This window comes from Mustelus asterias, unplaced genomic scaffold (genome assembly GCF_964213995.1).
Source record: "Mustelus asterias unplaced genomic scaffold, sMusAst1.hap1.1 HAP1_SCAFFOLD_44, whole genome shotgun sequence".
Lineage (NCBI taxonomy): Eukaryota > Metazoa > Chordata > Chondrichthyes > Carcharhiniformes > Triakidae > Mustelus > Mustelus asterias.
The window spans coordinates 58,662-70,531 of record NW_027590121.1 but is presented as its reverse complement, the minus strand read 5'-3'; the positions used below and the strand labels follow the sequence as shown (position 1 = coordinate 70,531).

Below are 11,870 nucleotides of genomic sequence, written 5' to 3'. Positions count from 1 at the left end.
CTATTTCAGGACAGAAACTGCCACAGATTCCCTCTTTTTCCTGGGACGTTTCAGTGGAGCTGTGTTGGTGAGTGTTTGTAATCTCTGTCTCACTGTCTCGGTAATGGGGGTGGGTTGTAGATTGTTGTGGGTGTTAGACTAAATAACCTCTCCTCATGCTGCCAGTTCCAGTCTGCAGACTCCATTTCTCAGTCCAGTCTGCTGCTCTGTCTCTGTCTCTCTGTACTTTGCTGCAGTGCTCCACATTCTGAGCAACATCCAGTCCATTGTTATCACCCGAAATTACCTTCACTGTGGCACAGTGGTTCGCACTGCTGCCTCACTGAGTCTGGGTTCGATTCCAGCGGTGGGTGAATGTCTCTGTGGAGTTTGCACAGTAAGAAGTCTCAGAACACCAGGTTAAAGTCCAATAAGTTTATTTGGAATCAAAGCAAATTACTGCGGATGCTGGAATTTGAAACTATGTTCTGTGGAACATCGTTTCCTCACTTGTTCCTGTAAAGCAGTAAATCCTCATCCTGAACACTTTCCCTCCTCCCTGTCCTGCCACCAACTCCCACATTGACTAACCATCTCATATTTCAATGGATTGTCCCGTGTTTGAGTCCACTGTGCTCGGCTGCATGGTGTATGGGTGCTGTTTCACCCATAAGATGGATGTGTGCAGCACCCTCTTCCAACTGTTCTGGCTGCCAACCAGCCCCTGCCCACCCACGCAGTTCCAGCAGCACCGCACACAATACTGCTCACCTGCTCCGACAGACTCATGAAGGATGTCCTTTCATTTTCTCTGAGAGAGTTGGTCAGCCTGGCAAACCCAGTGTGAAATATCTTCACAAATCTTTTCTCCCACCCTCGATTCTGGCTGAGTTCAGTTCTCTTTTGTACAGAGTGAAAATAAAATCAATTAATTATTTTCTCTCCTGGTCCCTTCCCAGAGATCAGAGTCCTCATTGATTTGAGGCCAAAGTGTAACCTCTTATTTATTGTCCCCCTCCCCCATCCTCTGATGTGAACCATCCTCCAGTGGCTGAGCCAGGATGGGGCCGTTAACCTGGGCCTGTTCCCGGGAGGGAGGGAGGGAGAAGCCCCGCAGCTGCAAACCAGGGAGCTGACAATGATTCTGAAGGGTTTGCGGATCCACAAAGTGTTTCCAAATCCTCCCAGCCACCGCCGAACGCTGACTCCGCTTCTCCGGGACAAACAAGCGCCAAGGACAGCAATGACACTGCGCATGCTCCACATCACAATGCCCCGGGACTGATTGACGGCAGCTCCGGGCCAATAGGAAGAGGGGGCGGGGCTGGATGACCGAGCGGGAGCGGCTGGTCCTCCAACCAATCGGGGTGAATGAGGGGCGGGACCTGAAGCATGCGCAGTGAGGGTAATGGCGACGGACGGTTAAGAAAATTGAACAACATCAACGATCTCCCTCTGTTAAGACCCGAGAATGAAGCCCAGCAGGACCCGAGAATGAAGCCCAGCAGGACCCGAGAATGAAGCCCAGCAGGACCCGAGAATGAAGCCCAGCAGGACCCGAGAATGAAGGCCAGCAGGACCCGAGGACTCACCAGCCCAGCAGGACCCGAGGACTCATCAGCCCACAGCTCCAACAGTTTGCTGAGGACCACTTCCCTGGGAATTGTGCTTTTTCAGAGTTCATCCCACACTTCTGTTTTCTGATTTCCAGCTGTTTCTGAGTTTTAACTGTATCCTCTATTGTGAACACCGAGGCAAAATACTTGTTCAATTCATCTCCCAGCCCCTTATTTTTCATCATCAATTCCTGGACTCACTTTCTATTAGACAGTTAAGAAACGAGGTGGAGCAAGTGACTGAAGTGTCAGTCAGGGAGCACTATTGGGAGCACCAATAGTTTCAAAATAGTTCTGGAAAAAAATAGGACAGGTCCACAGGTCAAGGCCCTAAACTGGAGCAGGGCCACTTTTGTGGGCATTAGGCAGGATCGAGCAGATGTCGATTCGGTGAGTTTGTTTGAAGGGAAAGGAATGACTGGCAAATGGAAGGTTTTAAAAGTGTGATATCAAGAGTCCAGGGGCAGTATATTCCTGTTAAGGTGAAGGGAAATAATGGTAAATTTAGGGATCTCTGGCAGACAAGGGACATTGAGGCTCTGGTCAGGTAAAAGAAGGAAGCATACATTGGGTTTAGGAAATCGGGGACAAGTGAATCACTCTGACTATAAAAAGTGTAAGAAAATACTGAGGAGGGAAATCAGGAGGACAAAAAGAGGGTCTGATATGGATCTGGCAGGTAAGATTAAAGAAAATTCCAAGAGGTTCTATAGCTATATTAAGAGTAAAAGGGTGGCTAGAGAGAGAATAGATCCCCTTAAAAATCAGTATGGCCATCTGTGTGTGGAGCCACAGGAGATGGGTGAGATTTTTAATGAATACTTCTCCTCTGTGTTTACTGCGGAGAGCACCATGGGTGCTAAAGAAATAAGGGAAACAAGTGATGATGTCTTGGGCACACGCATGTTACTTGGGAGGAGGTATCTGCAGCCTTATAAAAGCAAATTACTGCGGATGCTGGAATCTGAAACCAAGAGAGAAAATGCTGGAAAATCTCAGCAGTTCTAGCAGCATTTGTAAGGATCAAAGACAACCAGAGTAAAAGGATGTTCACAATGTTCTGGACACAAATGGGTTCTCTTTAATTCATCTGTAGCCTGTTCCTTGCCCTCTTTGTGGAACACCTCCGCTCAGTCCACAAGCATGACCCTGACCTTCCGCTTGCCATTAGAATTCACCACCTTGCTCTCACGCTCACATTTCTGTCCTCGGCCTGCTGCAATGTTCCGGAGAAGCCCAACACAAGCTGGACAAACAGCCCCTCATCTTCCGATGAGGCACTTTACAGCCTTCTGGACTCAACGTTGAGTTCAACAACTTCACACCCTGAACTCTCTCCTCCATTTGGATTTGTTTTTTATTTGCTGAGTGTCAGTTTGCATCTTGTTTTCATGTTTTTTTGCTTCCAGACAGAGCTGTCCTTTATTCTACCATTCACACTTACTCTGGGCCAATGCTTTGTTTCTTTACGATGTGGAGATGTTGGCGTTGGACTGGGGTAAACACAGTAAGAGTTTTAACAACACCAGGTTCCTCTTGGACTTTAACCTGCTGTTGTTAAAACTTCTTATTGTTTCTTTATTACAACCATTACCTCTCCCTTTGCCTTGGGTTCCGGGACATTTTTGTCATTTAATCTCCACCCGCCCTCTAACCAATCCCTGACTTTCTCTTTGTTCTACCTGACCCTCCCCCCTTTCTCACCAGCATCAAACCCATCACATGTCTCTGCAAGTTGCATAACAATGTGAATCCCTTCCCACACATGGAGCAGGTGAACGGCCTCTCCCTGGTGTGAACTCGCTGGTGTTTCATCACGGTTGCTGAATGTTTGAATCCCGTTCCACACACACAGCAGTTGAATGGTTTCTTCTCAGTGTGAACTTGCTGGTGTGTCAGCAGGTTTGATGAATCACTGAATCCTCTCCCACACTCAGAGCAGGTGAATGGCTTTTCCCCTGTGTGGACCCGCTGGTGTGTCAGCAAGTGGGATGACTGAATGAATCCCTTTCCACAGTCAGAGCAATTGAACGGTCTGTCTCCAGTGTGAACTCGCTGGTGCGTCAGTAGCGTGGATGAATTACTGAAAATTTTTCCACAAACAGGGCAGGTGAATGGCTTCTCCCCAGTGTGAACTCGCTGGTGTGCCAGCAGACGGGATGATTGAATGAATCCCTTCCCACAGTCAGAGCAGGTGAATGGACTCTCCCCATTGTGAATTCGCTGATGTCTCAGCAGTGTGGATAAATCACTAAATCCCTTCCCACACTCAGAACAGGCGAACGGCCTCTCCCCGGTGTGAACTCGCTGGTGTGTAAGCAGAAGGGAGAATTGGCTAAATCCCTTCCCACACTGAGAGCAGGTGAATGGCCTCTCCCCAGTGTTTCTGCGTCGATGCGTTTCCAGCTTTGATGGGTAATTGAATCCCTTCTCACAGTCCCACATTTCCACCGTTTCTCCATGGTGCGGGTGTCCTTGTGACTCTGCTGGTTTCACGATCTACTGAGGCTCGTCCACACACAGAACACAATTAATTTCTCTCCCTGATGTGAATGGTGCAATGTTTGTTCAACTGTGTTAAAGCTCTTTCCACAGTCCGTGCACTGGAACACGCTCACTCAGGTGTGTGTGTGTTTCAGTGCTTTTCCAGGCACACTGATATTTAAGATCTCCTGAAAAAGACAGAACAGACAAAAATTTCTCCTTCTAAATTGAAAGACTGATGATATTCAGGTTCCGATAAATAGAGTGAATTTGTGAGATCTTAGTGTGACATTTGGTTTGACATTTCTGCCTGCAAATCTTCACCTTCGGATATCCTGTAAAAGGAGTTTACAAAATTCACCACTGTCAGTACAAGATAGAAATTCAGAACAGACAATTCTAGTTTCTATGGAACATTCTTTCCTCTCTCATTCCCCAAAAGCTGTGAATCTCCATCCCACACACTCTCCCTCCATTCTCACTCTGCTGTATCTAATATTCACCCTCCCAATTCCCCTGAAGGTGCTGATTGAGGCTGATTGACAGATCCATGCTCACTGCTTCCAGAACTAAGAGACTTTTACCAAGAGTCAGGACGGACTTGTGTGGCTGAAAGGACCCCTTTGCTGGAATGACTCTATAACTGGAAGTATATAACATAGGTACAGTACAATATTACAAGAATATAAATAAGAATAAATTACTTCATTGCAGAACCATAAATAATTTATCGAATCTGTGACAAAAAAAATCACGAGATATATCTCTGTCCTATATTAACTTACTGTCCCCTTAAATGTCAGCCATCTCCTGGGGAAAGCAGCCCTTTAATTCTGAACATTAGGAAAGAGAACATCCTCTTAACCAGACAAATCAATGTGTCAAGCTGAGGGAGCAAAGAATGTCAATGTCTTTAAGAGAGGGAGAGAGAGAGAGCTGGGCCAACCTTTCCAGAGTCTGCACCCTCTCTGGATTCACTTCATAGAATCATACAATCCTATAGTGTAGAAGGAGGCCATTCGGCCCATCGAGTCTGCACCAACCACAATCCCACCCAGGCCCTATCCCCGTACCCCTGTGCATTTCACCTAACTTGTCCCCCTGGCACAAAGGGTCAATTTAACATGGCCAATCCACCTGACCCACACATCTTTTGGACTGTGGGAGGAAACCGGAGTACCCGGAGGAAACCCACGCAGACATGGGGAGAACATGCAAACTCCACACAGACAGTGACCCAAACCAGGAATCGAACCCGAGTCCCTGACGTTGTGAGGCAGCAGTGCTAACCACTGTGCCACCATGCCACCCTAAAGTCTACTACACCTGGTATTCCCAGGAGGTCTTCCATTCAACTACTAACCAGGCCTGAGTCTGCTTAGCTTCCGAGATCAGGCGTTTTCAGACTAGTATGGTCGTAGGCATTGGCTGATTCTTTTCACTTCCTTGAGTCTGTGTCTGAAGCTCAATCTTCATTCAGAGAGAGAGAGCGGCAGCAGCTTCGCTGGGCAGGAATGAGCAGCTGAACAAGCTCGAAATCAACCATGATTGAATGGTGGAGTGGACTCGATGGGCCGAATGGCCTTACTTCCGTTCCTATGTCTTATGGTCTTATTGTCCACTTCCGCATTCAGGCAATGGGGAGCTCTGATTGGCTGGAGGACCAGAGAACCTCTGGTCCTCCGGAGTTTCCATTGGTCAAACCCCGTTGACAGACAATGAGGGGCGGAGCCCCACGTGGGGGTGGGCGGGACTTTGTCCTCCAGCCGCGCTGAGCTGTTGTCCAATGGGAAAGGCTGGAAGAGCCGGACAGACAATGGTCAGTGCGCCGACTTTGTCCCGGGCCCCGCCCCACACCCGCACATGCGCATTCCCCCCAAACTCGCACATGCGCACCTTTGATTCACGGCCCCTTACCAGCTCTGGCCAATAGGAAGATTTGGAGGACCGGAAGGACTCTGGTCCTCCAGCCATTGAGAGCGCGGGCCTTGTGTGATTGAAGATGGAGATTCAGAGAGAGTCAAACTTTCTCCTGTCGTTCACATCTGTGAGTTTGACCTAAAGGAGGCCAACATCTGTGAGTTTCTCTTCTCATTCTGCGGGAAATTGGGGACTTGCAGCAACTGAAGGGAAAGGAAGTGAATCCAGGGAGGTTGCAGACTCTGGGAAGGTTGGCCCAGGTCTCTCTCTCTCTTAAAGACATTGATATAGAAACATAGAAGATAGGAGCAGGAGGAGGCCATTTGGCCCTTCGAGCCTGCTCCGCCATTCATTACAATCATGGCTGATCACCCAACTCAATAGCCTAATCCTGCTTTTTCCCCGTAACCTGTGATCCCATTCGCCCCAAGTGCTATATCCAGCCACCTCTTGAATACATTCAATGTTTTGGCACCAACTACTTCCTGTGGTAATAAATTCGACAGGCTCACCACTCTTTGGGTGAAGAAATGTCTACTCACCTCCGTCCTAAATGGTCTGCCCTGAATCCTCAGACTGTGACCCCCGGTTCTGGACTCCATCGGGAACATCCTCCCTGCATCTATCCTGTCTCGACCTGTTAGAATTTTATCAGTCTCTTTGAGATTCCCCCCTCATTCATTTGAACTCCAACGAAAACAATCCTAACCTCGTCAGTCTCTCCTCATACATCAGTCCCGCGATTCCCTGAATCAGCCTGGTAAACATCCTTTGCTCCCTCAGCTTGACACATTTATTTGTCTGTCGAAAAGGATGGTCTTTTTCCTCATGTTCACATTAAAGGGCAGCTTTCCCCAGGAGATGGCTGACATTCAGGCGTACAGTAAATTAATATAGGACAGAGATATGTCTAGTGTTATATGGTACTCAGATTAGATACATTCTTTATGCTTCTGTAATAAAATACATTTATTATTATTTCATGCATTGTAATATAATGCTGCAGCGATGTTATACACTTCCAGTCATAAAGTCATTACAGCACAGAAGGAATCCATTTGGTAACTCGAGTCCAGGCTGACTCTCTGTATAACATTCCAGTCCCATTCCCACTCGATATCCCCATTCTCCTGCAAGTTTATTTCCTTCAAGTGCTCATCCACTTTCATTTGTAAATAGAATCCATAGATATGGATGGAGATTTACAACTTTTTGGGAATGAAATAGGAAAGAATGTTCCAGAGAAACTAGAATTGTCTGTTCTGAATTTCTATCCTATACTGACTGTGATGACTTTTGCAAACTCATTTCACAGGATTTTGAACGAGGAATCACAGGCAAAAATCTCAACCGCCACATCTAGAAAGAGTCATATTCCTTGGGATCTGAATATCTTGTAATATGGAACTGTAGCTACGTTATATATTTCCAGACGTCTCTTCCCTCAGAGGGTTGTTAGTCTTTTGGATTTCTCTTCCACAGGGACCAGTGGAGGCTGAGGATCATTGAATATATCCCAGTTAGACAGATCTTTGACTGACAAGGGTTATGGGGAACAGACAAGAAGATGGAGCAGAAGCTAATACGTGGGGGGATTTCTTCACCCAAGGATGTGGTAAAGATTTGGAATTCTCAACCCCTGAGGACAGTGAAGCCTCAGTCATCAACTATTTTCAAGAGAGAGATTGATTGGTTTCTAGATATTGAGGATATCAAGGGATATGGGTTTAGTGTGGGGAGAATGATGCCGAGGTAGATGAACGAATTATCTCATTGAATAGTTTAAAAGGCTCGATGGACCAAATGGCCGACTGCAGCTCCTATTTGTTATGGTCTCTGTGTCCAGGACAGGAAGCAGTGAGCATGGATCTGTCAATCAGCCTCAATCAGCACCTTCAGGAGAATTGGGAGGGTGAATATTAGATACAGCAGAGTGAGAATGGAGGGAGAGTGTGTGGGATGGAGATTCACAATGTTTTGGGACTGAAATAGGAAAGAATGTTCCATAGAAACTAGAATTGTCTGTTCTGAATTTCCATCCTGTACTGACACTGATGACTTTTGTAAACTTGTTTCACAGGATACTGAAAGAGGAATCACAGGCCGAAATCTCAAACGTCACGTCTAGATCTGACAGAGTCATATTCCTTGGGAGCTGAATATCATCGGCCTTTGAATCTAGAAGGAGAAATTATTGTCCAGTCTGTTGATTTGAAAAGATTCCAAACATCAGTGTGACTGGAAAAGCACCAACACGCTGCCACACTCAAGTGAGAGTCTTCCAGTGCATGGACTAAAGAGCTTTAACCAGTTACACAGCCTGAATAAATATCACACCATTCACAGCGGGGAGAGACTGTACTCGTGTTCTGTGTGTGGACGAGGCTTCAACTGATTGTCCACCCAAGAGAACGGCAAGGACACCTGCACCATGGAGAAACCATGGAAATGTGGGGACTGTGGGAAGGGATACAGAGCCCCATCTCTGCTGGAAGCTCATCGGCGCAGCCACACTGGGGAGAGGCCATTCACCTGCTCTCAGTGTGGGAAGGGATTCACTGAGTCATCCACCCTGCAGAGACATCAGCGAGTTCACACTGGGGAGAGACCATTCACCTGCTCTCAGTGTGGGAAGGGATTCACTCGATCATCCAACCTGCAGTCACACCAGCGAGTTCACACTGGGGAGAGACCGTTCACCTGCTCTCAGTGCGGGGAGGGATTCACTCTGTCATCCAGCCTGCAGAGACATCAGCGAGTTCACACTGGGGAGAGACCATTCACCTGCTCTCAGTGTGGGAAGGGATTCACTCAATCATCCTACCTGCAGTCACACCAGCGAGTTCACACTGGGGAGAGACCATTCAGCTGCTCTCAATGTGGGAAGGGATTCACTTGTTCATCCCACCTGCGGATGCATCAGCGAGTTCACACTGGGGAGAGGCCATTCACCTGCTCTCAGTGTGGGGAGGGATTCATTCAGTCATCCAGCCTGCAGACACACCAGCGAATTCACACTGGGGAGAGGCCATTCACCTGTTCTCAGTGTGGGAAGGGATTCATTTGTTCATCCCACCTGCGGAGGCACCAGCGAGTTCACACGGGGGAGAGACCATTCACCTGTTCTCAGTGTGGGAAGGGATTCACTTGTTCATCCAACCTGCAGGTACACGAGCGAGTTCACACTGGGGAGAGACCGTTCACCTGCTCTCAGTGTGGGAAGGGATTCACTTGGGTATCCAACCTGCGGGCACACCAGCGAGTTCACACTGGGGAGAGGCCATTCACCTGCTCTCATTGTGGGAAGGGATTCACTTGTTCATCCCACCTGCACCCAGTGTGAGAAGAGATTCGCTGACTCATCCAACCCAGCAATACACTGGCGAACTCACAAAGAGGAGAGGCCATTCACCTGCTCCCAGAGTGGAAAGGGATTTAATCGTCATCCAAACTAGTTGTACACCAGCGAGTTCACACTGGAGAGAGGCCTTTTACCTACTGTGTGTGTGGCAAGAGATTCATTGATTCATCCAGCCTAGCAATACACCAGCGAATTCACAAAGGGGAGAGGCCATTCACTTGCTCCCGGTGTGGGAAGGGATATGTTACCTCATCCACTCTTCTGAGACACCAGTGAATTCACAAGGAACTATTGTGATTGTATTTTCCTGTTGAGCATATTCAAACTAAACCATGTTCCTTTGGGTCTGTTTCTGCTGAATTGAAAAATAACTTCAGCTCTGTTTCAGTGTTAATATAGTTGGTTTGAGAAGAGGAGGATTTGGGGTCAGGAAACTTGCACAAAGCATCAGATTATCTGAACAGCAGAGAATTTTGTACATGGAAGGAAACAACTCCGTTCTCAATCACATTAGGGAGAAGCCATGCAACTGTGGAGACTGAAGTGATTGGTGGACCATTTTTTATGGTTTTCTAATTCAACACATTTCTATTTTTATTAGTTTACTATCATATTATGGTGAGCACTGCTGCCTCACAGCGCCAAGGACTCGGGTTTGATTCCTGGCTTGGGTCACTGTCTGTGTGGAGTTTGCACATTCTCCCCGTGTCTGCATGGGTTTCCTCCGGTGCTCCAGTTTCCTCCCAGTCGGAAAGACATGCTGGTTCGGTGCATCGGCCATGCTAAATTCTCCCTCTGTGTATCTGAATAGGCACCGGAGTGTGGCAACTCGGGGATTTTCAGTAACTTCATTGCTGTGTTAATGTAAGCCTACTTGTGACACTAATCAATAAACTTAAACTATATTACATGTAGCTACGCTGTATCTTTCCAGTCAGAGTCATTACAGCTCAGAAGGAATGCATTGGGTTTCTCAAACCTATTTGACTCTTTGTAGACGAGTTACACGGCCTGAAAAAAACACCACAACATGCAGCGTGGGGAGAAACTGTAGACACGTTCTGTATGTGGACGAAGCTTCAACCTGGAGAGACACAAGGACTCTGGCACCACAGAGAAACTGTGGAAATGGGAGGATTGTGGGAAGGGATTCAATTACCCATCTGCACTGAAAACTCATCAATGCAGTCACACTGGGGTAGAGGCTGTTCAGTCGTGCTGACTGTGGGAAGGGATTCACTCAGTCATCTGCTCTGCAGAAACAGCAAGTTCACACTGGAGAGAGACCATTCACCTGCTCTGAGTTTGGGAAAGGATTCACTGAGTCATCATCTGTGGAGAAACCAGAGAGTTCATCTAGGTGAGAGGCCATTTACTGGCACTCAGTGTGGGAGCAAAAGAATGATTCAACCCCTGTTGAGACATTATGGCAATCACTCAGATTAGACCCATTATCTGCTCCAACTCTGGGTGTTAACTAAATTATTTGAGATTAAATATATACAAATGGAGGGCATTGATTGGACGAGTGCAAATAAAGAGACACTGTCACAGAGTGGAGTTGGGAGGTATGTACTTGTAATGTTTTACTCTGCAAATAAATCTATTCCAAATAAAGGTTAGCTTCAGTTTCTTCCTTCACCATAATGCTGTCAGGATTATAACATGGTAACAGGGAATGTTTGTCTCATGGTGAATTTTAAAAACTAAAGGAAAGTATATTTCAGGCAGGAGCTTACAATCCCAGCAGTTTTTGTGAGAAATGGTTGAAAGCCAGTGGGAATTGTCAGGGTCTGATTCCCCGCTGATGTTCTTGAAGTCTGAACCATCCGATCAATGTAAGAATGAGGTGGAGATGTGGACACGGGTTCAATCATAGAAACCCTACAGTGCAGAAAGAGGCCATTTGGCCCATCGAGTCTGCACCGACCACAATCCCACCCAGGCCCTACCCCCTTGTCCCTACATATTTATCCACTAATCCCTCTAACCTACACATCTCGGGACACTAAGGGGCAATTTTAGCATGGCCAATCAACCTAACCCGCACATCTTTGGACTGTGGGAGGAAACCAGAGAACCCGGAGGAAACGCACGCAGACACGAGGAGAATGTGCAAACTCCACACAGACAGTGACCCGAGCCGGGAATCGAACCCAGGTCCCTGGAGCTGTGAAGCAGCAGTGCTAACCACTGTGCTACCGTGCTACCCCAGGTTACATTCCCGACCAAGGAGAAAACAAGATCTGGCCTTGGCACTGTCACTTCTTGACAAAAAGATCAGAAGCAAAGTATTTTGTGAGCTGGATGTCCATCAGTTGGATACTGATGAAGGTTTGAATCTTTTATAAAGATTCATTGAGATTTACAAGATAGATGATCTATTGGTTGCCTGTGAAGCATAATTGGACTTTGACAGGTTTCGTGTGAGGGTGAAAGCATCTTTAGTGTGTCTGGATATCGCAACAAAAGACAGGATTGGAACAGCACTAATAGGTGATTGAACCCCA

General features: G+C 47.1%; 1 protein-coding gene and 1 pseudogene across 2 annotated transcripts; one reads left to right on the top strand and one right to left on the bottom strand.

Annotated features, from left to right (window-relative positions):
* The first annotated feature begins 1,360 nt into the window (after positions 1 to 1,360).
* Positions 1,361 to 10,970, top strand: LOC144482952 (uncharacterized). Of its 2 annotated transcripts, none has more exons than XM_078201788.1 (2): positions 1,361 to 1,985; positions 8,080 to 10,970. In XM_078201788.1, exon 2 carries the CDS (start codon positions 8,431 to 8,433, stop codon positions 9,340 to 9,342), a length of 912 nt encoding a protein of 303 aa, XP_078057914.1. In that variant the 5' UTR covers positions 1,361 to 1,985; positions 8,080 to 8,430; the 3' UTR covers positions 9,343 to 10,970. The 2 variants fall into 2 exon arrangements, with proteins under 2 accessions (XP_078057914.1, XP_078057915.1); XM_078201789.1 differs by lacking the exon at positions 1,361 to 1,985 and adding an exon at positions 6,060 to 6,156.
* On the bottom strand, positions 5,394 to 5,502 carry LOC144483066 (5S ribosomal RNA; annotated as a pseudogene).
* Positions 10,971 to 11,870: the final 900 nt, after the last annotated feature.